This window comes from Anoplophora glabripennis, unplaced genomic scaffold (assembly GCF_000390285.2).
Source record: "Anoplophora glabripennis isolate ALB-LARVAE unplaced genomic scaffold, Agla_2.0 scaffold508, whole genome shotgun sequence".
In the NCBI taxonomy this organism is placed as follows: Eukaryota; Metazoa; Arthropoda; class Insecta; order Coleoptera; family Cerambycidae; genus Anoplophora; species Anoplophora glabripennis.
In genome coordinates, this window is record NW_019417487.1 from 361,876 (window position 1) to 381,152 (window position 19,277).

The 19,277-nt window shown below is 33.3% G+C and overlaps 5 protein-coding genes across 5 annotated transcripts; 3 read left to right on the forward strand and 2 right to left on the reverse strand.

Moving 5' to 3' along the window:
• Positions 1 to 1,598: 1,598 nt before the first annotated feature.
• LOC108911794 (venom allergen 3-like) lies at positions 1,599 to 5,281 on the forward strand. The gene is made up of 5 exons (XM_023456351.1): positions 1,599 to 1,706; positions 1,940 to 2,036; positions 2,658 to 2,793; positions 2,849 to 3,093; positions 5,071 to 5,281. Exons 1-5 carry the CDS (start codon positions 1,599 to 1,601, stop codon positions 5,187 to 5,189), a joined length of 705 nt encoding a protein of 234 aa, XP_023312119.1. The 3' UTR covers positions 5,190 to 5,281.
• LOC108911798 lies at positions 3,207 to 4,372 on the forward strand. The gene is made up of 2 exons (XM_018716821.1): positions 3,207 to 4,108; positions 4,159 to 4,372. Exons 1-2 carry the CDS (start codon positions 3,502 to 3,504, stop codon positions 4,350 to 4,352), a joined length of 801 nt encoding a protein of 266 aa, XP_018572337.1. The 5' UTR covers positions 3,207 to 3,501; the 3' UTR covers positions 4,353 to 4,372.
• On the reverse strand, positions 4,350 to 5,155 carry LOC108911799 (COMM domain-containing protein 4). Its single transcript, XM_018716822.1, has 2 exons — positions 5,061 to 5,155; positions 4,350 to 5,000 (listed from the first exon to the last, which is right to left on the reverse strand). Exon 2 carries the CDS (start codon positions 4,986 to 4,988, stop codon positions 4,425 to 4,427), a length of 564 nt encoding a protein of 187 aa, XP_018572338.1. The 5' UTR covers positions 4,989 to 5,000; positions 5,061 to 5,155; the 3' UTR covers positions 4,350 to 4,424.
• Positions 5,282 to 5,614: 333 nt separating the features above from the next.
• LOC108911796 (protein ST7 homolog) lies at positions 5,615 to 7,651 on the forward strand. Its single transcript, XM_018716818.2, has one exon. The coding sequence runs from the start codon at positions 5,755 to 5,757 to the stop codon at positions 7,273 to 7,275; it is 1,521 nt and encodes a 506-aa protein (XP_018572334.1). The 5' UTR covers positions 5,615 to 5,754; the 3' UTR covers positions 7,276 to 7,651.
• A 2,020-nt stretch (positions 7,652 to 9,671) lies between these two features.
• LOC108911797 (phosphatidylinositol 4-kinase beta-like) lies at positions 9,672 to 14,698 on the reverse strand (the record flags this gene model as incomplete). Its single annotated transcript, XM_018716820.2, is given in 5 exon segments — positions 9,672 to 12,718; positions 13,647 to 13,900; positions 13,963 to 14,181; positions 14,246 to 14,427; positions 14,489 to 14,698. Coding segments are annotated over 5 exon segments (1,050 nt in total), but the record flags the coding sequence as incomplete, so codon positions are not given.
• Between the last annotated feature and the right edge of the window lie 4,579 nt (positions 14,699 to 19,277).

The window sequence follows — 19,277 nt, forward strand, 5'->3', positions numbered from 1 at the left end:
TTGCACATCTCTTAAGGAAATAAAAACTCACATTTTGGGAAAGTTTGGTAAGATTTTATCAATTACTTAAAAAGTTATTAACAATTAAAGAAAAAGCACTTTTTCCGTTTAATTTTGCAATAATTTTTTTGTTTATAAAGCAATTTTAACTTATAATATCTCATTTTAAAGATGAGCTTCTCTAGATCATATCGTCTGTTGTATTTTTTTGCTAAGATTAATATTTTTTTACAATAACACATAGAACAAAAAATGACGAATTTTTGACCTATTTGTTGATAAAAAACAATGACGCTATACTTTTTTCATGACCCACGAGATGAGACGCCTCTTGTATTATCATTCCCAAGACTCCAACAATAAAATCACGCCCAGTAATTTTCACGATTTCTCGGTGATTTTTCACATTTATTTCTTGGTCTATAAAATAAATTCATTTAAAGGAAAGACTGTCTCATATTAAAAAACAACAATATTTAATTCGTCAATGTCAGACATATAAGATGTGCTTGTAATGTATATACATATAAATTTCCAAGATAGCAATTAAACGTCTTACCCTAATATGGAAATAAGGTCTCAAAATTCTATTTATATTAATGTGGTTTGTTTTAAGATGAAAACCTTGGGGGAAATTGACAATATATTTCTAAGAAATCATCAGATAAGCATGTATTGCTTACAAATGCAATTTGTAAGCAAAAAGTTTTAGTAAACTTCAGAAAGAAAATATTTTGGAATGGGAGCTATAATGTTTTGGTAATGTTCCATGTGACCTTTGTTCCAAAACAAAAATACAAAGTTATATTAAGAAATGAATTCATTGCAATGACGAGTATTAAAACTGGTTTTACCCATCATTTAAAATCCTTTGATTGTTAACTGATTATGCTAATGTTCCTTCATAAATAGTTATGTGTTTATTGCAATGAAATAAATCTATTTTATGATGAAAATGGCTCTATCACACTTTTGGACATTTTTTTAATTTCATCTTAAACTTGAATTATACTTTTAGGTGACAACGGTTTATTTTTGGATATACAGAGTGTCCCTGAATAAGTACCTAAATCTTAACCACTTATTCAAAGCAACATCTTTAATAAGATAGTATTATTTTTTATTTGGAAAATTTGTTACTTTGGAAAATTAATTCCATTAACGATTTTTAAAGATACAACTAAAAGCTTGCTACAAAATATTTTAAGAAATTTAAATCAATTAAATAATGACATTTAACATACAAAAATTTACAAAAATCTTTTAACTTTAATTTATTTTTAAAAAATCCATAAAGCTATATAATTCACTAGATAACTCAAAATGTACTTTATAATCACTGGTCCGTCATTATGACAGTTCTGACATGTAAAATGTTAGTTATCATTTTACTAAATCTATTAAATTCAGTACTTGCAATTAATTACTGCACATTGTGCAAAGATGAAACACACACTATGTGTCAATATGAGGTAAATGGGTCGTGTTCGGTATTTCCTAAATACAACTTTTTATAAAGACCTACTATTGTTGCCTAGGAAGGTCCCTCAGAGAGGTGTATAAACTATACCAAAATATCATTAACACCTGCTGAGAAGATGTATATTTTGGACATCCACAACGACATACGTAACCATGTGGCTTCCGGCCAAGAGTCTAGAGGAGCCCTAGGAAATCAACCCCCAGCAGCTGATATGTTTTTACTGGTACAGCCTTTCACCTATTTAGGGATATATCAAATATTTGTAGCGTTGATGTTTTCACAGTGTGTTTAATATCTTCTGTTTGCTTCCATAATTAACAGTAGCATTTAGTGCACGTGTAAAAAGTGACATTTACAAAAAAACCATCAATATTAAAAATTATCTATCAGTTAAAAAGCTCGCGTTAACAAAATATTATTTTGTAGTTCTTATAAAGCGTTCTTGTAATTTTGCAGGAATGGGACGAAGAGCTTGAGGCAATAGCTCAAAGGTGGGCTGACCAATGTATTAGTGCAAATGCTATTGTACAACATGATAAATGCAGGCGAACAGGTAAAAAACAAGTAATACTTGTACGTTTCTCTTCTACAGGAAACGACAGGCAATCTTTTGGATTCGAGTAGGACATGCAAAAATAACGTCAGTTTATACATTTCTTTTATTCGGGCTCACCCTGTATAATTATTAGCTCTTAAACTTGGGAATTGAGAAGCAAAATAAGTGGATATTATCAAACGCCACTTGATATGATGCATTTATTTTGCTAGATAAAGAATGAATTGTTTTCAGATATTTTTACTAATGAGATATAGCGAAAATAGTATGGTATCTTTATCGTTAAACTTTATTATCTCAAAAATGATCGACATCAAACAAGTAGATATACTTTGTTCACATAAAAAAGTATGAAAATCTTAATAATAGTACTTTTTCGGGGATCAAGACTGCCAACAGCTCTTTCTTTGCCCTCATGTTGCCGAAACAGCTATTGGTAAATTAAACACATTAGTAGATCTAGCCTCAAATAACAGTTTTTACTCAAAAATTATCCAAATTTATTGAGAAACAAAAGAACTTAATATCGATTTTGAACTCTCAAATCTATACGGTGAATCCAACCAGAAAAAATATATTTAAACTTGCAACACTGAATAAATTGTATTCTTTTATTAGAAAATTTTGAAGTTGGCCAAAATGTTGTGACGGCCATCTCGCCTGATGTGCAACTACCAGAGCTTTCTGTACTAATATTGAACTGGTATAAACAAATCACGTCGATCATACCATCAGACGTCGATGAATTTACTGGGTGAGAATTTTTTTTTCACTCTAAAATCTTTTGTTTCACTTTCGTCACTGTTTAGGATATGGAGAGGCAAGCACCAGGTTGGCCAGTATACTCAACTAGTCTGGGCAAAGACTAGGCTTGTCGGTTGCGCCGTAGCGGCATTTAAGGAAACTGTCGGCGACGCACAGTATATTATTCGTTTTGTTTGCAACTATGGTCCTGCGGGCAACGTTGTCGGTCAGTCGGTTTATCAAAGGGGAAAGCCGTGCTCCAGGTGCCCCTATAGGACATGCGACGAGATGCGTCCCAATTTATGTGGAGGTAATTTCAAATTTTTAAGTTTTTTAGACTTTAACGAAATTTGGGCATACAGAGGTAATTAAAAAGTTGAACAGAAAGTAGTGACAGTTAAATACAATTTTTATTCTGTGATTTTTAGTGTGTGTTTCTTAAAACAATGTCTATTAAATGACTTGGTTTGTATAAAACTGTATTATAGCACTGTAATATGCCTTTTCCATTTTAGGAATACACAAAAATGTAAATATTAGGAAACCAGATACCATATTCCAAAAATATAAGGACAAAGCTACCACATTATCAAATTTGATAGATATTGAGGATCCGAAGATTAATACGAGGTTTTTTAACTTCAGTATATTAAACGCACCAAAAATAATAGAAAGTCATTCAGATACAGTGGGAAATACAACTCAATTCATTAATTTTATGTCTGTCGAGATGGAAAAAGACTTAGTTACAAATATCAGTAACGTTACTTTAGAAAATACAACAACAATGAAAGACGTTGTCAACTTTACAGACACTTATCTGACAAATACATCAATTTTCACTACTCATGAAGAAAATTTTAGTGACTTTACTTATTCATCTACTTTGAACAATGAAGACTACTTAAATATATCTCGTTCCCCACAGACTTTGGCAAACCGTACCTATATGATCCTTATAAAATTGATAAATTCAAATGATTTAAATAAATCTACCCTTTTCGATACTTTAACTGATGTCTCTATTTATAGAGACTCGTACAATGTAAGCAATCCGGTATTTAATACAACTTTATCAACTCAATGGAGCGAAGAATACAAAAGGAACCTTAAATTTAGACTAACGTTTGACGCTACTATTGAACTTATCATGGGCAGTTTATTTAATACAAGTACTATTCCTGAGACAAAAAAACAGTCAAAAACAGACCTTACCAAAAACAGATGTGAAAGAATTAAACTAAACAACGGCATTATTTTGGTGCAGGATTGTGAAGGCGATTCAAGAGATGTAGTAAATCCTGTGAAGAAATTTTCTAGTCCCTGTTTGTATACCAATAAATAAATTTTACTGTTTTGAAATATTTATTTTTAGTGCACGCAAGGAAGATTTTCGTTAAAGAAAATGATGTAATATTACCTGGCAATCGCCGTTTTAAAAGAGTTTCAGGTATTTGGCATAACGGACATTGCAGATGTGTACAGCCTCTTCGATCTTGTTCGGCCACGTTAGATGTCCCACAATACTTGTTCCTACTGGTATCATTTATATACTTTGTCACAATATAATAATAAAACGATTTTATTTCTTTGTCTTTGCTTATAAACATATCAAATATATGATTTCTAACGATTAGGTACCTAAGATGCATCATTCAACTCAACCATAGTTTTTCTAACTTCTTTCAAATTTTCTATTAGAACATTTAGCGTGAACGGTGTCAACGTTGCAGTCTTTTTCTCACCACCTATCACCAAATCTAAAACAGCACAGTTAACATCTTCATCCATTTTTACGGAATATTGTTCCAATGGATTGATTTGTAAAGAAGCTGCTTTAAATTTACTGGAAAGGTTTGCACTTTGATCATCCACAATTCGCTTTATCGAAGTACTGTGTTCCCTCGGCAGGCCAAGCTGCTGTAATTCGCTTTGTAGCGCACTACTGTCACAGTTGTAACGTACCGTAGATGACAAGATATAAGTTAGACATGCCATACATGCCTTCAAATCTATGTTGGCATCCAGTTTGGATTCTGCAAATAGTTTTTCAGCTTTTTCCATATCCACCGGCGGATTTATTACTCCTTGGGCTACAATTTGTGCTAATAATTTTAATTTAACTGAGGAGAGTTTGGAGAGAGTGTTTATTTCCACCAGAACCCAGTCCGGGCAATCCGCATCTCCACAAAATCGGAACCTCATCACAAATCAGTGCTAAAATATGTCACATTTATATCAAAACTTATTGAAAACACTTATAATAATCAAACTTACTTTGTTGCAGCTAACAGCAACTTTGGTCCTGTCGATGAAATTTATGGACAGTTTCATAGAAGATACATTAGAAAATTTAATAATCTAGAAGAAGGTGATGACTGCGTATGTCTATTTACATTAGACTAAAAAATTAGTGTCGAACGTTTTCAAAAATATACTTAACTTACAATTGCTTTATTTATCTATTTTCTTTAATATTAAGATTTGAGGTTAATATGATAAAGATAAATAACTCGTATAATTTCAAATTTGAAGTAACGAGAATTCGGGTTTTTCATTAGACGGTCAAATACCATAGATGAACACATGAGAATAGAGAATATTTAAACATTTTAAACTTCCACGTTTTAATACTTAAGTCTGATTGGTTGAAATAAAATGTAGGACAAAAAATAACCAATCAAAATTAGGAATTTCTCAGAAACATGGATTTGGTTTTTCTATCTCCTTTTACATTGCAGTTCTTTCATCATTCATATTGTGGAATGGAGTTAATAGGATTTACGAGATTTACTGCAGAAAATTGAAAACTGACGTATCGTGGTTTGTCAAAACTTGTGGAGATAGTGAAGTTGTGGTTATCTAAACATTTCAAAAACGAAATATTGTTCATTATTACCACTAAAATCAGAACCCTGAATGTAAGGCCACAAGTTTTTTGTTCTTAGAGTTACAAAAAGGGTCCATTAAAATGTGGGACTCTACAATGTTCTTAAGTACTTTAACACCTAAGTTTTATGTGGCACTGACTGGTACATCATCCCTTATATCAGGCTTGATCCTGATCTTCGAATGGTGGTACTTTCGAAAATACGGTACCTCCTTCATAGAACAAGTGTCCATAAACCACATTAGCCCGTGGATAAGTGGAGATTATGGAGAGTCCACTACCACCAACAACACTAATTCTACTACCATGCCACCGCAAGTTCCAGAATGCAAAGTGTGGAGGAACCCTTTAAATTTGTATCGTGGAGCAGAGTATCAGCGCTTTTACTGGGCTACTAATAAAGAACCTCTTACATATTATGATATGAATTTGTCAGCCCAAGATCACCAAACATTTTTCACCTGTGAAGCAGATGCTGGAAAAGCCGAATATGAAATAATGCAAACAGCTTGGAGAGAAAGAAATCCGTCTGTGAGATTGAAAGCTGCTCATAGTGCTCTTGAAAAAAATCCTGAATGTGCGCCGGCTTATATTCTCCTAGCCGAGGAGGAAGCTACAACTATAACTGAAGCAGAAAAAATTTTAAAACAAGCTCTGAAAGTAGCTGAAACGAACTACAGAAAATCACAGGCGCTGCAACATCAAGGCAGTCTGATGGAAGCGCAGCACAGACGTGACACAAACGTTTTGATTTACATTAAAAGACGCCTTGCTATGTGCGCGAGAAAACTAGGCAAACTCAAAGAAGCCGTGAAGATGTTTCGAGACCTAACAAAAGAAGTCCCGCCAATAATGAATGTTTTAAATATTCACGAGAATTTAATAGAAGCGTTATTGGAGATGCAAGCATATGCGGATGTCCAAGCAGTCCTAGCCAAATATGACGATATATCCTTGCCAAAATCAGCTACAATCTGCTACACAGCAGCCTTACTAAAAGCGAGATTAGTAGCCGATAAATTCTCGCCAGATATCGCCAGTAAAAGAGGCTTAAACACAGCAGAAATGGCGGCTGTGGAAGCGATACATCGAGCGGTTGAATTCAATCCACACGTTCCTAAATATTTATTAGAGATGAAGCCGTTGATCTTGCCACCAGAACACGTGTTGAAGCGAGGAGACTCAGAAGCCTTATCATACGCTTTCTTCCACTTAGCACACTGGAAAGCAGTGGACGGTGCCCTCAACTTGCTACACTGTACGTGGGAGGGTACCTTCAGAATGCTGCCCTACCCCTTGGAAAGGGGCCACTTGTTTTACCCCTACCCCACCTGCACGGAATGTGCAGACAGAGAATTACTGCCGGCATTCCACGAAGTGTCCGTTTACCCCAAGAAAGAATTGCCATTTTTTATCATCTTCACTGCGGGACTGTGCTCGTTTACAGCTCTTTTAGCCTTGTTGACTCACCAGTATCCGGATCTCATGGGGATCTTCGCAAAATCCATTGTGGGATGGATGTCGATGCCTATCTACTACCTGTATGAGAAAGTCGAAGGGATCTTGCCGTCGAACTTGCTGCAGCAGTTGATACGGATTTAATATTCGCTGACGTTTTTTTAAGTGTGTACGTTACACCACAAGGCTAAGGTAGTGAGCGGTCGATTGCAAGGACAAGAATCTGTTAATTTTCTTTTAAATGCCTGCTATTATGACTTTTTTTGCTTTTCATTTCAACATGGTGAATTAGAAACCTAATAAAAAAATTGAAGAGATTAATAATTGTGTACTGTTACCTTCATGTTTGTGCAGTCTGACCCAAGTGTTTTAATTTTGTGTGTAATAACTTGTTCATAGAAGCATCGCTATAAGTTGTGGTATTATTGAAAGGTTTTGCTGAAGTTTTACAGGTCCGCCACAGTGAAAACACGTTTTGAATCTCTATTAAATAAGTAATAAAGTGGCAATGAGCAAGAAATAAGTTGTTTTATTTAGCCCTTAATGTTACAAATTGATAGGCTGATTTCTCAGAAAAAATTACATAGTGTTTTAGGATTAGTTGGCTGAATTTACAATTTGAATTTGATTTATCAAAACAAGAAAAAAAGTTTTGGGCTTCACGTTTGAGATAGTGTTGAAAATTTAAAGATATTTCATATTTTCTATAATATCTGCCCTGGGCGAGACTAATAACTAAAAAGTTTGAAACCAATCTATGTCTGCTAATTTCCTCAGCTATTTATATATTTGTAAATATTAGTGATATAATTAAATGCTGTACGTAGCATGCAACTCCCATAGTTGTTTCATGCATTATTTAAAAAGTTTATTTTGCTTGCCTAACGTAGCACCTACCTACAGGTTAGTAGGTCATCCTGTCAGTAGGTACAAAGCAATGCTTTGGAACGGTAGGCATTGAGTAGCAATGACATTTAAGATATGACAATTGACAATACTTTAAAAAGTTACATCTCACCCACATATCTGAAGATTTCGATGTAAAGCACAAAAATATTCTAAATTTAAACAAATAATTAATTTATATTCAATATTGGAGGTACATTACTGAGCACTAGATGCCACTGCGTTATAAAAGCTTAAAAACAAACAAAAATTGCAGGTTTTTGTTAAATTGGACACCTGAAGTACACTTAAAATTTATTTATTAAGTTCTTGACGAATTACATGTTCCAATTTTCGTCAATTTCTTCGTGCAGTTCAGAAGTGCCAACCCAACAAATTTCCAGCCTCAGATCACTGATCTCAGATCTGAGATCAGTAATGAGGTTATGTTATTGGAATATGTAAATAATCGAGTGGCGTCGTACTAGTTTTGTATTATTTTTACCCATTTGTTACTTACAAAAACTTAGATTTATACAATATGTTTCAGAACGGTACCGTTGTTGTACCACGACAATGAGGTGACTTGAAATTTATTTGCTTTGATTTGTTGGTAAAGTTGTTTCATTTGTAGAAGAAATTCACGAAGTCTGTAGCAGTTAGCAGTGTAAATAAATTCGTGAATTAATTCAAGAATAAATTGTCCATGTAAAACAGCTATAAGTCAAAGTAAGAGTTGATGTTTGCATTTGTCGTTTGTAGGCCGTCAGGATCCAGGGAATATCGTGATCACACCTCAGATATGTTGTCTATTACTATTATCACTTCTATTATCCTAGTTTAAGCAAAAAAATGCCTCTTTTTCGGGGAGCTTTTCTTAGATCTGATATAGATCTTGCTGTCCCCTGGGCACTGACGGCCTAACTTCCCCTAAACTGTGGGCAATGTCAACAATTAGACGGACCCCCGCAGTATTCAAATTTTTTTAACTTTACATTTTTTTCTCATATTGTGTAAATTAAAAAAAAATAAAATTGACTCCAATTTTGACACAGTACACATTTCTAAAATGTTTTCTTGTAAGTGTTGATTAACTTTGTTGAACTTTAAAAAAATTCTTTAACAAAAGAGTTCATAAGATTATTTTTTATTAAAAACATGATTTTAAAAACAGTGGTAATTCTAATTCTGAAAAGCCCAAAAAATAATTGTCCTAGAAATGTATAGTTTTATTATAGATTTATTTTGGCTTTTCATGTATTTAAAATCATACTTTTAGGAAAAAAAATTTTTTTTGTAAAATGAATAGTAGAGTTGAAAATGATTTGTTTTCTGAATAAAATGAATGAGATCTTTTCCCTGAGAAATACTATTAGGAATTACAAGTAGTGATCGAAATTATACTTGATAAAATTCCGCCACTCTATATGGAACGTCTTTACAATTTTTTTTTTAGAAAACATGAATTTTTTTTAAATTTTGACACCCTGTATCTCGAAAATCGAAGTGTTCCTGATTACTCCTCCAGAGTATTTCTTTGAATTTTAAATTCCGAACACCTTGTGCACATAATTTTTTATGTAGGGACAGTGTATGTCAAAATATACACTGCTCTATACTGAAAGTGTTGGATTGATGTTAACAGAACAGCCTGATATTTATAATTGTTTATTAATCGTTAAATACATTTCATAGGTATAATAAAATACAATTGTATATTCAAAATCTCTTAATAAAACATACATACTGGGCTCTGTTGAGACTGCGATTCCTAAAACGAGAGATGGACAAAGGAAAGTTAAACATGACCAACGGAAATAATGAACTTATCAACGAACTAGAGCTGCAAAAAGCCTACGTGACACCTCAGTCTTTTTGCAATTTTTTTTATTTAAGGGAACAGACCACCTCGTACCGACATGTAAAAAAATCGATTACCGACAGCACTAGTAGACTCGTAAATTAAAATCCGTACGGGTCGGGATGGACTGCTCCGTACAATTCAGTCGAATTTTTTTAGAATTACACCTAGTATATTCATTTAAATTTATTATATTATAAAAATGGATGGACAACTGTCATTTACCTAAATTCAGCTAGTATGTTTGATTGGTTACATAAATATTTACAGATATCGATTATTAGTACAATAAAACGGTATAAATATATCTATACAAATTTCTCCTTTTAAAATCTCGTAAGGCAGTGGGACCACTGCACAATTTTTGGCTAGGAAAACAGTTGAGTTTCTTTCATGTATACACAGTGCAGGGAATTAAAAAAAATACTGTACCAAATTTTAATGGTGGATTTGGCACAAATAATTAAAAAAGTTTATATAAACGCGTGTCCAGAAACGCTTTGTTTTGGAGATACAGTGTTAAAATTTAAAAGAGATCACATTTATTTAAATATTGAGACACTCGACATAGATCGATGGAACTTGGGATAATAATTTAGTAATAATAGAATTTTAAATGCAAGGTAGCTGCTATACCAATTTTTTTTTGCAATGGTTACGTTTTATTTAAAGTCGTATTTCTAACAAAAAATTCCAACAATTTCTATATCATAAACTTATTTTTTTAGAAATTGGATAAGTGCATTTAATTTCAGTCGTTATTTGTAAGAAAAACAATACCTATCTTTCATTCTATTTGAAAAATGTATGATTCCTTATTTTTTTTTAATTTAAAATATGCCTTTGATGCACTTGAATAAATAAAAAATTCATCCAGTAAAATCCATATCAAATAAAAAAAATTGCAATATTTTTAGAGAAAATACAATTTAGCTAATGAAAAGAAGAAACTTTTAATTTTCTGAAAATTGCTACACCAAAAATTATTTTGACTGCTGATGGTTATCGGTAACATTTTACTTAAAATTGTATTTCTAACAAGAAATTTCAACAATTTTGTGAGATGAAGTGTTTTGAAGTTATATTCGATATATTTCAACTATGTCAGAGGCTTATCTTAGATTTTAAAAAATAAACTCAAAATTTGACTGTCTTTTGAATAAAATGAAAAATATTTTTTTGTTGGAAGTACCAAGTAATATTAAATGCAATTGTGACAGTATTTCCTAATATCTCTGCCACTGATTTTCAGATTTATGTAACAACTCAACAAATTTTTCTCCATAATTATTTAAATCGTTAGTCTAAGTTTCATCAATCAACCTCGAGTATCTTCAGAGATATTTAAACACGTTATTTAAATTTCAACTTCCTGTATCTTGAAAATGAAACGTTTTGGGACACATGTCTATAAGGCTTTTTTTATTGATTTGTGACGTAGAACCCCCGCTAAATTTTAGCAGAGTATACATTAACACCATGCACTGCCCAAGACTGAAATTCTTCGTTTCTTCATTTCTTCGTAATATTTTTTAACAAAATATCAAATTTATTCGGAATATAAATTCCCAGACAAAATTATCGTAGTAATAAAAACGGAGGTTAATTTCAAAACTGACTTTTATGCGAACGGATAGTTTTTTTTATCATTATGTTCTATTCTTTCTTGACATTAATTTTTAATTTTCACCCTGTATATGCCCAAACTGAAATTTTTATAAAAATTTCTGTCCTAGCATTGTAATTGAGGAAAAAACCTAAAATAAAAGTTCGGCAAAATCAGATTTCCAGACAGCAGGAAAATCAACGTTGAAATCGGTGCACATTTTTAACGGTGCAGTAATGAGGATACAAGAATTTTTTTAAAAATATATGGAACAACTTATGCTACTTTGAAAAAACTCTCAAATGTATATAAAATTATATACTGGAAATTTTATTACCAACATATACCGCTCGACACAAAAATTGCTGCGAAATTGTTCAACATTGAAAAGATGCCTTGATCGCCAAAAACTGTGCATCCAGCCGCCTCTAACCTTTACAGCATTCCACATAAAGATTTCTGAACAACAACTGTTTATTTTTTTGGAATGTTTTTACTATTTTTTTCCTCAATAGAAATAAACCTCAGAATCAGATAATTATCAACGTTCCGCCCCTCGAATAACCATCCATCAACAGGACTACGCTAGAAGTGTAGAAATAAATATATATTAAAATTATATTTAACAAAATAAAATACATAAAAAAAAATCGTCACATACTTATTTGGCCTCAAATATTGTTTTCAACGTGAAAATTGACTTGAGTATTATCCACTTAACCGTTAATATACACAATATAGGAAACACTATGTAAATTTATTTACACACAAGCAAAACGCAGTTATAAAAACATGGCAACGTACAGTCCGAGAATTATCAGATCACTTAAAATAAATACCTCCACTACACTTAGTATATGCATTTAACTGGTGTTTTAAACTTTGAGCATTTAACAATCATATAAAATTGAACTTAGTTAACGCGTCGTTTTAATTAATAGTCGGTCGAACGACGGAAACCTACCCCCTGGCTCAGTCTGTGGTATCGTTTATTCAACCGAATCAATGTATGTGAATTTAAATTACACAATCTAAGAATGTATCACACGGTTATAGGATCCCGTTGGTGAAGTACTGGAACCCGTCGTACAGCTTGGTGGAGAGCGAGTGGATGCTGCCCTCCACCATGCGGTTCACCTCCAGCCGGAGCTGTTCCTCCGTCATGCTCATGTGGAAGCGGTTCTTCAGGTTCTGAACGGTCGCCGTGCCCGATTTGAAACACGGCAGCTGGGAACCTGCGACAGAAGAAACTTCGTCAGTGGAAACTTACTTACTTGGGAGGCTCGGAATTTTCTTTAGAAATATACAGAGTATTTCCTAAGTAGTCCATAATATAGAGGCCGATTATTCAAAATCTTTTATAAGTGTGTATTTTTTAAATTCAAATGAGGAGTGTTCGTGTGTGTGTGTGTGTGTGTTTGTGTGGTTTTTGTGTGTTATTGAGTGTGTTCGTCTTCGTGTGTGTGTGTTTGTGTGGTGTTTGTGTGTGCTTGTGTTTGAGTTCGCGTGTTTGTGTTCGTGTGTGTTTGTGTGTGTAGACAATAGTATTCAATTATTTTAAATGGTTAAATATTAAAAAAAAATATTCATAAATGTGAAATATGAATGAATATATTTTTAGATGAGCAAAACACATCCCACAACAGTTAAAAATACAAGGAAGGGCTCAGGTTAAATGAGCCCTCACGTTCCATATAATTGACCCTATAAGCTTGACTTGCCACAAGAATTATTCAGTCTTTTCCATAGTAATCTAAAATATATTGTTTGTAATATTGAAGTTTAGAAAGGTTTTAAGAGAATTTTTAATGTAGGCATCTGTTGCAATGACGATTAATGAGTAAGAATGTTAATTATTGATATTTTTTTGCATTAAATGATGTTTTATTCTTCCCGTTGAAATAACAGGGAGGAGCAACTCTTGAGTCCTTATGAAATAGGACTAACGGTGGCTATTATGGATTACACCACCCAGAATTGGGAGATTCGAAAAGTGTGCAAACGTGCCACATTGCAAGAAGTGGTTTCAGAGAGGCCCTGACCGCATTCATGAAGAAACAGCAGAACAGCTGCCACTGAATTTAATCTAAGATATATCATAAAAAAAAGTGGGTGTCCCTGAAAAAAAACGACAAACCGAAAATAAAATGCTTCGATACCCACCCGATCTCATGATTTCGACGAGGGTGATGATCATGCCGTGATGCTTCCTGGCCGCTATCAGCCCCTGCAAGATGAGAATTTTGAAATACTCGAACATGTCCGAGTTCTCCCCGCCCATGATCTCCACGAATTCGGCGGTCAGCTTGAACGGCGACTTTTCAAAACCCAAGTTCTTCGGGGACGTTGACAAAATGAACCCGAAATCGATGTGGATGAGATGACCGTCGCTCTGCAACAAGATATTACCGTTGTGCCTGAAACAAAACGACCATTACATAAAAAATAATCGGCAGGTTCGTAAGACGATTAACACTACCTGTCCTTGACCTGGATGAGGTAACAGATGAGGCAGTAGGCGGCGCAGCTCTGTACAAAGTTCTTCTGTGCGGTGAGGAAACCTTCGGAGGTCATCGGACCGTACTCTTTGATGAAATACTGGAGCAGCGACAGCTGGCAGTGTTTCTTCACCTGGTGGAGGGAGACGGTGTTGAGGATGGGCTCGATGAGGCCGCTGTCGTCTGACAGGCACAGAATCCTGAAAAATACAAATAAATAAAATAAATAATTGCAAGTCGAATTTCTTTTATATTCATCCGTACCTATAGGGATGAACCCACAGGGGAACATGTTCCAGTTCCCATATTTTCTGGAACATCTCCAGCAGTTGGGAAGCCATAAGTTCCTGTCTCAGGTCATCTCCGCACTTGACGATGACGGAAAGTAGTCGCCAAGTCGACAGATAACCGTACGGAGAACTTTCCCTTATCCTTTGCTCTTTATCCTGTGAAGGCGAATAAAACAATTAATTGCCACGAGAAGATTCTTACAGACAGTAATATTACCTGCCATGGTTCCTTGAGGACAGCAGCGGAAGGATCCTCTGGATCGTGGGTGAACTTCTTGCTCTTCTCCTCGTGGAAGAAGTCCGACAGACGCCTCCTGATCTCGCTAGCCGGGATGGACATGGGGGGTTCCCGCGAGTCGCTAGATTCCTGGCTCATTTGCGAGATGGTGTCCCTGTCCATGGGCTTTTTCAATTGGGCATACTAGAAAAAAATGTTACATACATATATTTTGCATTTAAATAAATATAGTCTAATTACGTTGAAATTGTAACACTGTTTATTTTTGCCACTGGAAATGATACATAAAAGTGTATTCAAATGAATTTTTTTATACATTCAGTAAGCTTTTAAATGTACTGTGACGATTCTGCTGTATTTTTTTTTAAAGCAATTTTTAGGAAATTTGCTGAGATTTTTTTTTTTAATAAAATAGTTACATCAGAATTACTTTTCAATCACTACAATGAAGAATTGGTTTAAATCTGAACTGTGCGCAGGAATCAGATGTTCCTCAGGGGTCTAATCTTGGACCCCTATTATTTTTTATGGTTATTAATGACTACAAAAATGATTAAAAAATTAATTATTGAGCCTCAAAATGTTAGCAACTATGAGTTTTTGCAATATGTTTAATTGAAGCATTTAAGCTTAAATTAAATGCAAATTCCTTAGCTCTTAACAAAAAAAAAAAAACAATTATATTTAATAATTCTTTAAGCAATATTGTTTCTCAAAGAGACTGTTTAACGAGGCATTTGAATAATTATTACATTTATCTCAAAATTAATCTTTTTGGAGAATATCCAAAATGCAGCAAAATCACCATCCAAATTTTTGGATTTTACTATAAACAATTTTTGAGATTCATTGGTTAATTCTAGAATTGGTTTAAAAAAAATTTTTATTTTTCAAAAGCGATGTGTATATCCTACTCCAACCTGCAATCATAAATTTTTATTTTCTAGATTCAATATTCGGCATATTCCATATTAAAGCTCCGACGAAGGGAAAATGAATCTTTAAAAACATCAATATGCAAGATCCCGTACAATTTTCATATATTTTAATCAAGGCAATATAAATTTTAAATCTGTTATATAAATAGTTATTTAAAATACTTTTCAATCATAATTATTTATTTTCTCTTTTCAGTCTTGTTTTTTTTTCTTTGCCAGCTAATTAAAATTTTCAAATGTGGCATGTATATATTTTCTTATGTTATTATTCTTATGTACCTATAACTTAATTATTCTGGTTACATTATTTCTTTTTATTTTTTGTTATTTTGTTTATTCTAACATTTTTTATGTTCACAAATTTTGTCCTGTAACTATTTTTTTTCTGTTGGATGATTTAATATGGAGATTTTTTTTATACAGACTTACTACAATACATTTATTGTCAATTAAATGTTTCTATATGGCACATAAATGTTGTTGTAATGTACTGCTTTTATTTGTCATTTATGTGTATATTTATTTTATAAAAAAATGCACTATAACAGTCAACTATTGAACAATACGAAAAAAAATATATCATTAATAACGTAAAATGTGACATTACAAGGAAAACAAAATGAATATTTGTAATATAATAATGATTTTATTATAAAAATATTCTAACCTTGGGAATAAAAGTATTTGTATAGACAAACATATGAAACAAATATTATCGTGTTTTTTAAAGATGTAATTACAATAAAATTACCTAAAGGACGTCTAGAGTATATAGTAATTGGTTGCATAACGAATAAAAAACATCCAAAGCACGATTTTTTTCTATAAAACCAATAATCACAGTATTTAATTGAAACTCACTCGAGAGAAAATGGTAATTTCTTCATTAGATACGACGGGCTGCGTCTCGTTTACATTTTTTATGTAGGAAAGATAAATAAACTGACGATTATAAACGCAATACACAAATATTTTTACAGATTTTCATACAAAATGTACCTTTTTAACGCGTTCTAATCGATTTCAAAATATTCTCGGCCAAACAAAATAAATTTCCAAATAGCTTAAATTACTTTCCGAGTGGGTTTTTCTTAGATAGTCGATTTTCTCCTAAACCGTTATCCGAGCTATTCCCGTCGAGACTTCTCCAAATATTATTAAGACAAATTTGCGGCGGCCAGCTAGCGCCATTACATCGGGATATGTAAATATTTGGATTGGCGTAATTCCCCCGGCACTAAACGGCCTGTAATTGACGCTGGCCGTAGTGATATAGGACGACAATAAATGATGAACATTAAACTTTATTGCTGCGACATCGATTAATCAAATAAGCGGCCGATGGCGGACGCGACGTTTAACCTAATTTAGATACGGTTTATGGACTCTTAAAAACCCTTTAGTGTTTAATTGCTGGCGATATCGACCGTAAATAATTTGTAGAATATGCAGAAATACAGTTTACCCTTACATTGTAGGTGGTTAAGTAAAGAAAATAAATAAAGTACGGTATGAAAATTTAACAGGCACGGGAAATACTTAAAATTATTCTAGGAAGAACTCGTTTTCACGTCGTTTCAAAACTGATGCGCAATGGCGCGGCTTTTCAATACATTTCCCAAAAGATTTAAAATTTGTTTTTAATCTAGTTCGCAAAATACCGCTTTTGCTTAAGCTGTAACTGTTCCAGAACGTCTATTTCAGTAGTCGCATAGTTGTTACGATATCAATTGGAACCTGTGAATCTTAAAGCACAGGACCGTCTGCACTTCTCTTGAAATTTCTTTATATGCTTTAGCCATGATGTGTCTCGTAATTTATATTCGAATAGTCATTGGGCGAGTTCGGTATTGATAGACCAGTCCGCCCGATGTAGAATCGAGGGCGGCGCGCTGGTCGTCGAAGCTAACCTGTATTGATATCGTAACGACTATAACGTTAATTGAATACTCTGTTGAAAATAAAATGAAAGTTAAACATCAATTATCTTCTGTTGTATTTCGAGGGAACTATAAATCAACGACGTGACAAAACCACAGTACCACATCAGACTACAAGTCCGTCACCAGGCGACTACATTCCAAAGATGAACAAAATCCAGAAAGGCAAACTGTCTACATCTCAGGAGGATTTCGCTATAGGTCCTCTGCGGACCCATCAAGGAAGGTGATGGAACGTCGACCCTGATGGCTTGCAGTATAATAACCAGGAATCTGACAAGTACGAGTTGTAAAAATTAAATTCATATGTCATATTATTGAAGCAACTTATCCAATTAAATTAATAAGTAACAGCTGTGTCAAAATGGCTTTTTTGTTAGAATGTCTGTTCTATTCTAGTTAACCAAGGATCTTTTTGAATCTTTTAGGAGCAGAATTAAAATGTCAACTTATGATAGTTTTCAAAATGTGTAATGAAAATTTCTAATTAAGAAGCTTCCAAAAACATGCCATCATTTTAATTTTTATTTTCATACATTTCATTAAAACATGATAACCAAATAGTAGCTACATGTTCTATTTACTTACTTTATCTGATGTGTATTTAACCTTATATTAAATGAATACATACACGGCTAGAAAATCCACATAGTCCATCTGCCTTTACCTGAGAGTGACAAAGTAAGTCATAGAAATCCGTACCAAGAGGATGACAGTATGTACCAGGTTTGGTCGCTGACGCAGAAACTCGTCATTGAAATATTTGAAAAACTTGTTCCCATATTTATTTAGCCATACCCCTATTCAGGTCTGGTCGAACCAAACGTGGAGATGGTGAAAATGTATACGCCCAGTTGAAGAATGCGAGCGTGGGCAAACGAAATACAAATACAGTTGCATTGGGCCACTGGGCAATAAATCTCAGCCGTTGACGAGTGGTCGATAAATTGCCCAGCAGTGCAGTGCAGCAATGCGGAATTTGGTGTGATTCAGATAATTTTAATTTTAATCTATTAATCATGGATATTACAATTGCGAAAGGGAAAAATAATATTACAACATGGCATTTTGGAGACCTTTTGAAACGGAAAACGAAATTTACCATCAATATAATAAAATCGTTCGAGGACAAAAATAATTAAAATATGTTGTTGGCCAAATGAACATTAATAAAAATTTTCTGCACATTATATACAAATTATTATAATGTTTTACCTTTATCAGAAAACTTTTTTAGGGTCGCCTATGAAACTCATTAAATTTTATTGCCAGGCTTTTTTTACATGTTCAATTGACTTCAGAAAGACTATACGCGTAACGTAATTTTTATTGTGAACGGAAGATCCACTATGCAGTGTTGCCGGTGTTACACAGAACTCTTAACATCTAACTTTTTAAAATGCAATACGAAAGCACTTTCTTCGAAGAAATATTTAAATGTCTTCAAAAAAATTACCTATTTCCCCCACCCCTTGCCAGTTCTAACCGGCAATACAATTTATGTTCTGTTATTTTAAATTTGATGTTCAATTGTTCACGATTTTCGAGACAAGCGTGGGGTAAACAAGTAAATGTTTTGAAAATCATCTATAGAAGTAGAAAGTGTTTTATTTTATTTATAATAATAAAATAAGTAAATTTAGTATTTGTTATTTGTGTATTCTAATCTGTTTTTAAAATAATTTTGAATGTGCTGTTAGAGGTTATGTCTTTACTACTAAAAACAGTAGAAGTGTTGACTTGTTGTGTACGTGTGGATGGGAAGGTTACTAAACAAAATAGCACTAAACGTATTTTTAGTAAGTAGTACTTTATTTTTCAACAATTAGTTTTCTTTATTATATGGAGTTTGTCGTATTCCACCCTTCGAGCGAGCTTCAGGATTTCAGA

Excerpts from the sequence above, each read along its gene's own strand:
- LOC108911794 (XM_023456351.1), top strand. The coding sequence starts at position 1,599 with ATGTATATTTTGGACATCCACAACGACATACGTAACCATGTGGCTTCC. Across the intron at positions 2,794-2,848 it reads GACGTCGATGAATTTACTGG|GATATGGAGAGGCAAGCACC; the intron begins GTGAGAATTTTT and ends GTCACTGTTTAG. Across the intron at positions 3,094-5,070 it reads GCGTCCCAATTTATGTGGAG|CTAACAGCAACTTTGGTCCT; the intron begins GTAATTTCAAAT and ends ACTTTGTTGCAG.
- LOC108911798 (XM_018716821.1), top strand. The coding sequence starts at position 3,502 with ATGTCTGTCGAGATGGAAAAAGACTTAGTTACAAATATCAGTAACGTT. Across the intron at positions 4,109-4,158 it reads GAAGAAATTTTCTAGTCCCT|TGCACGCAAGGAAGATTTTC; the intron begins GTTTGTATACCA and ends ATTTATTTTTAG.
- LOC108911799 (XM_018716822.1), bottom strand. The coding sequence starts at position 4,988 with ATGAGGTTCCGATTTTGTGGAGATGCGGATTGCCCGGACTGGGTTCTG.
- LOC108911796 (XM_018716818.2), top strand. The coding sequence starts at position 5,755 with ATGTGGGACTCTACAATGTTCTTAAGTACTTTAACACCTAAGTTTTAT.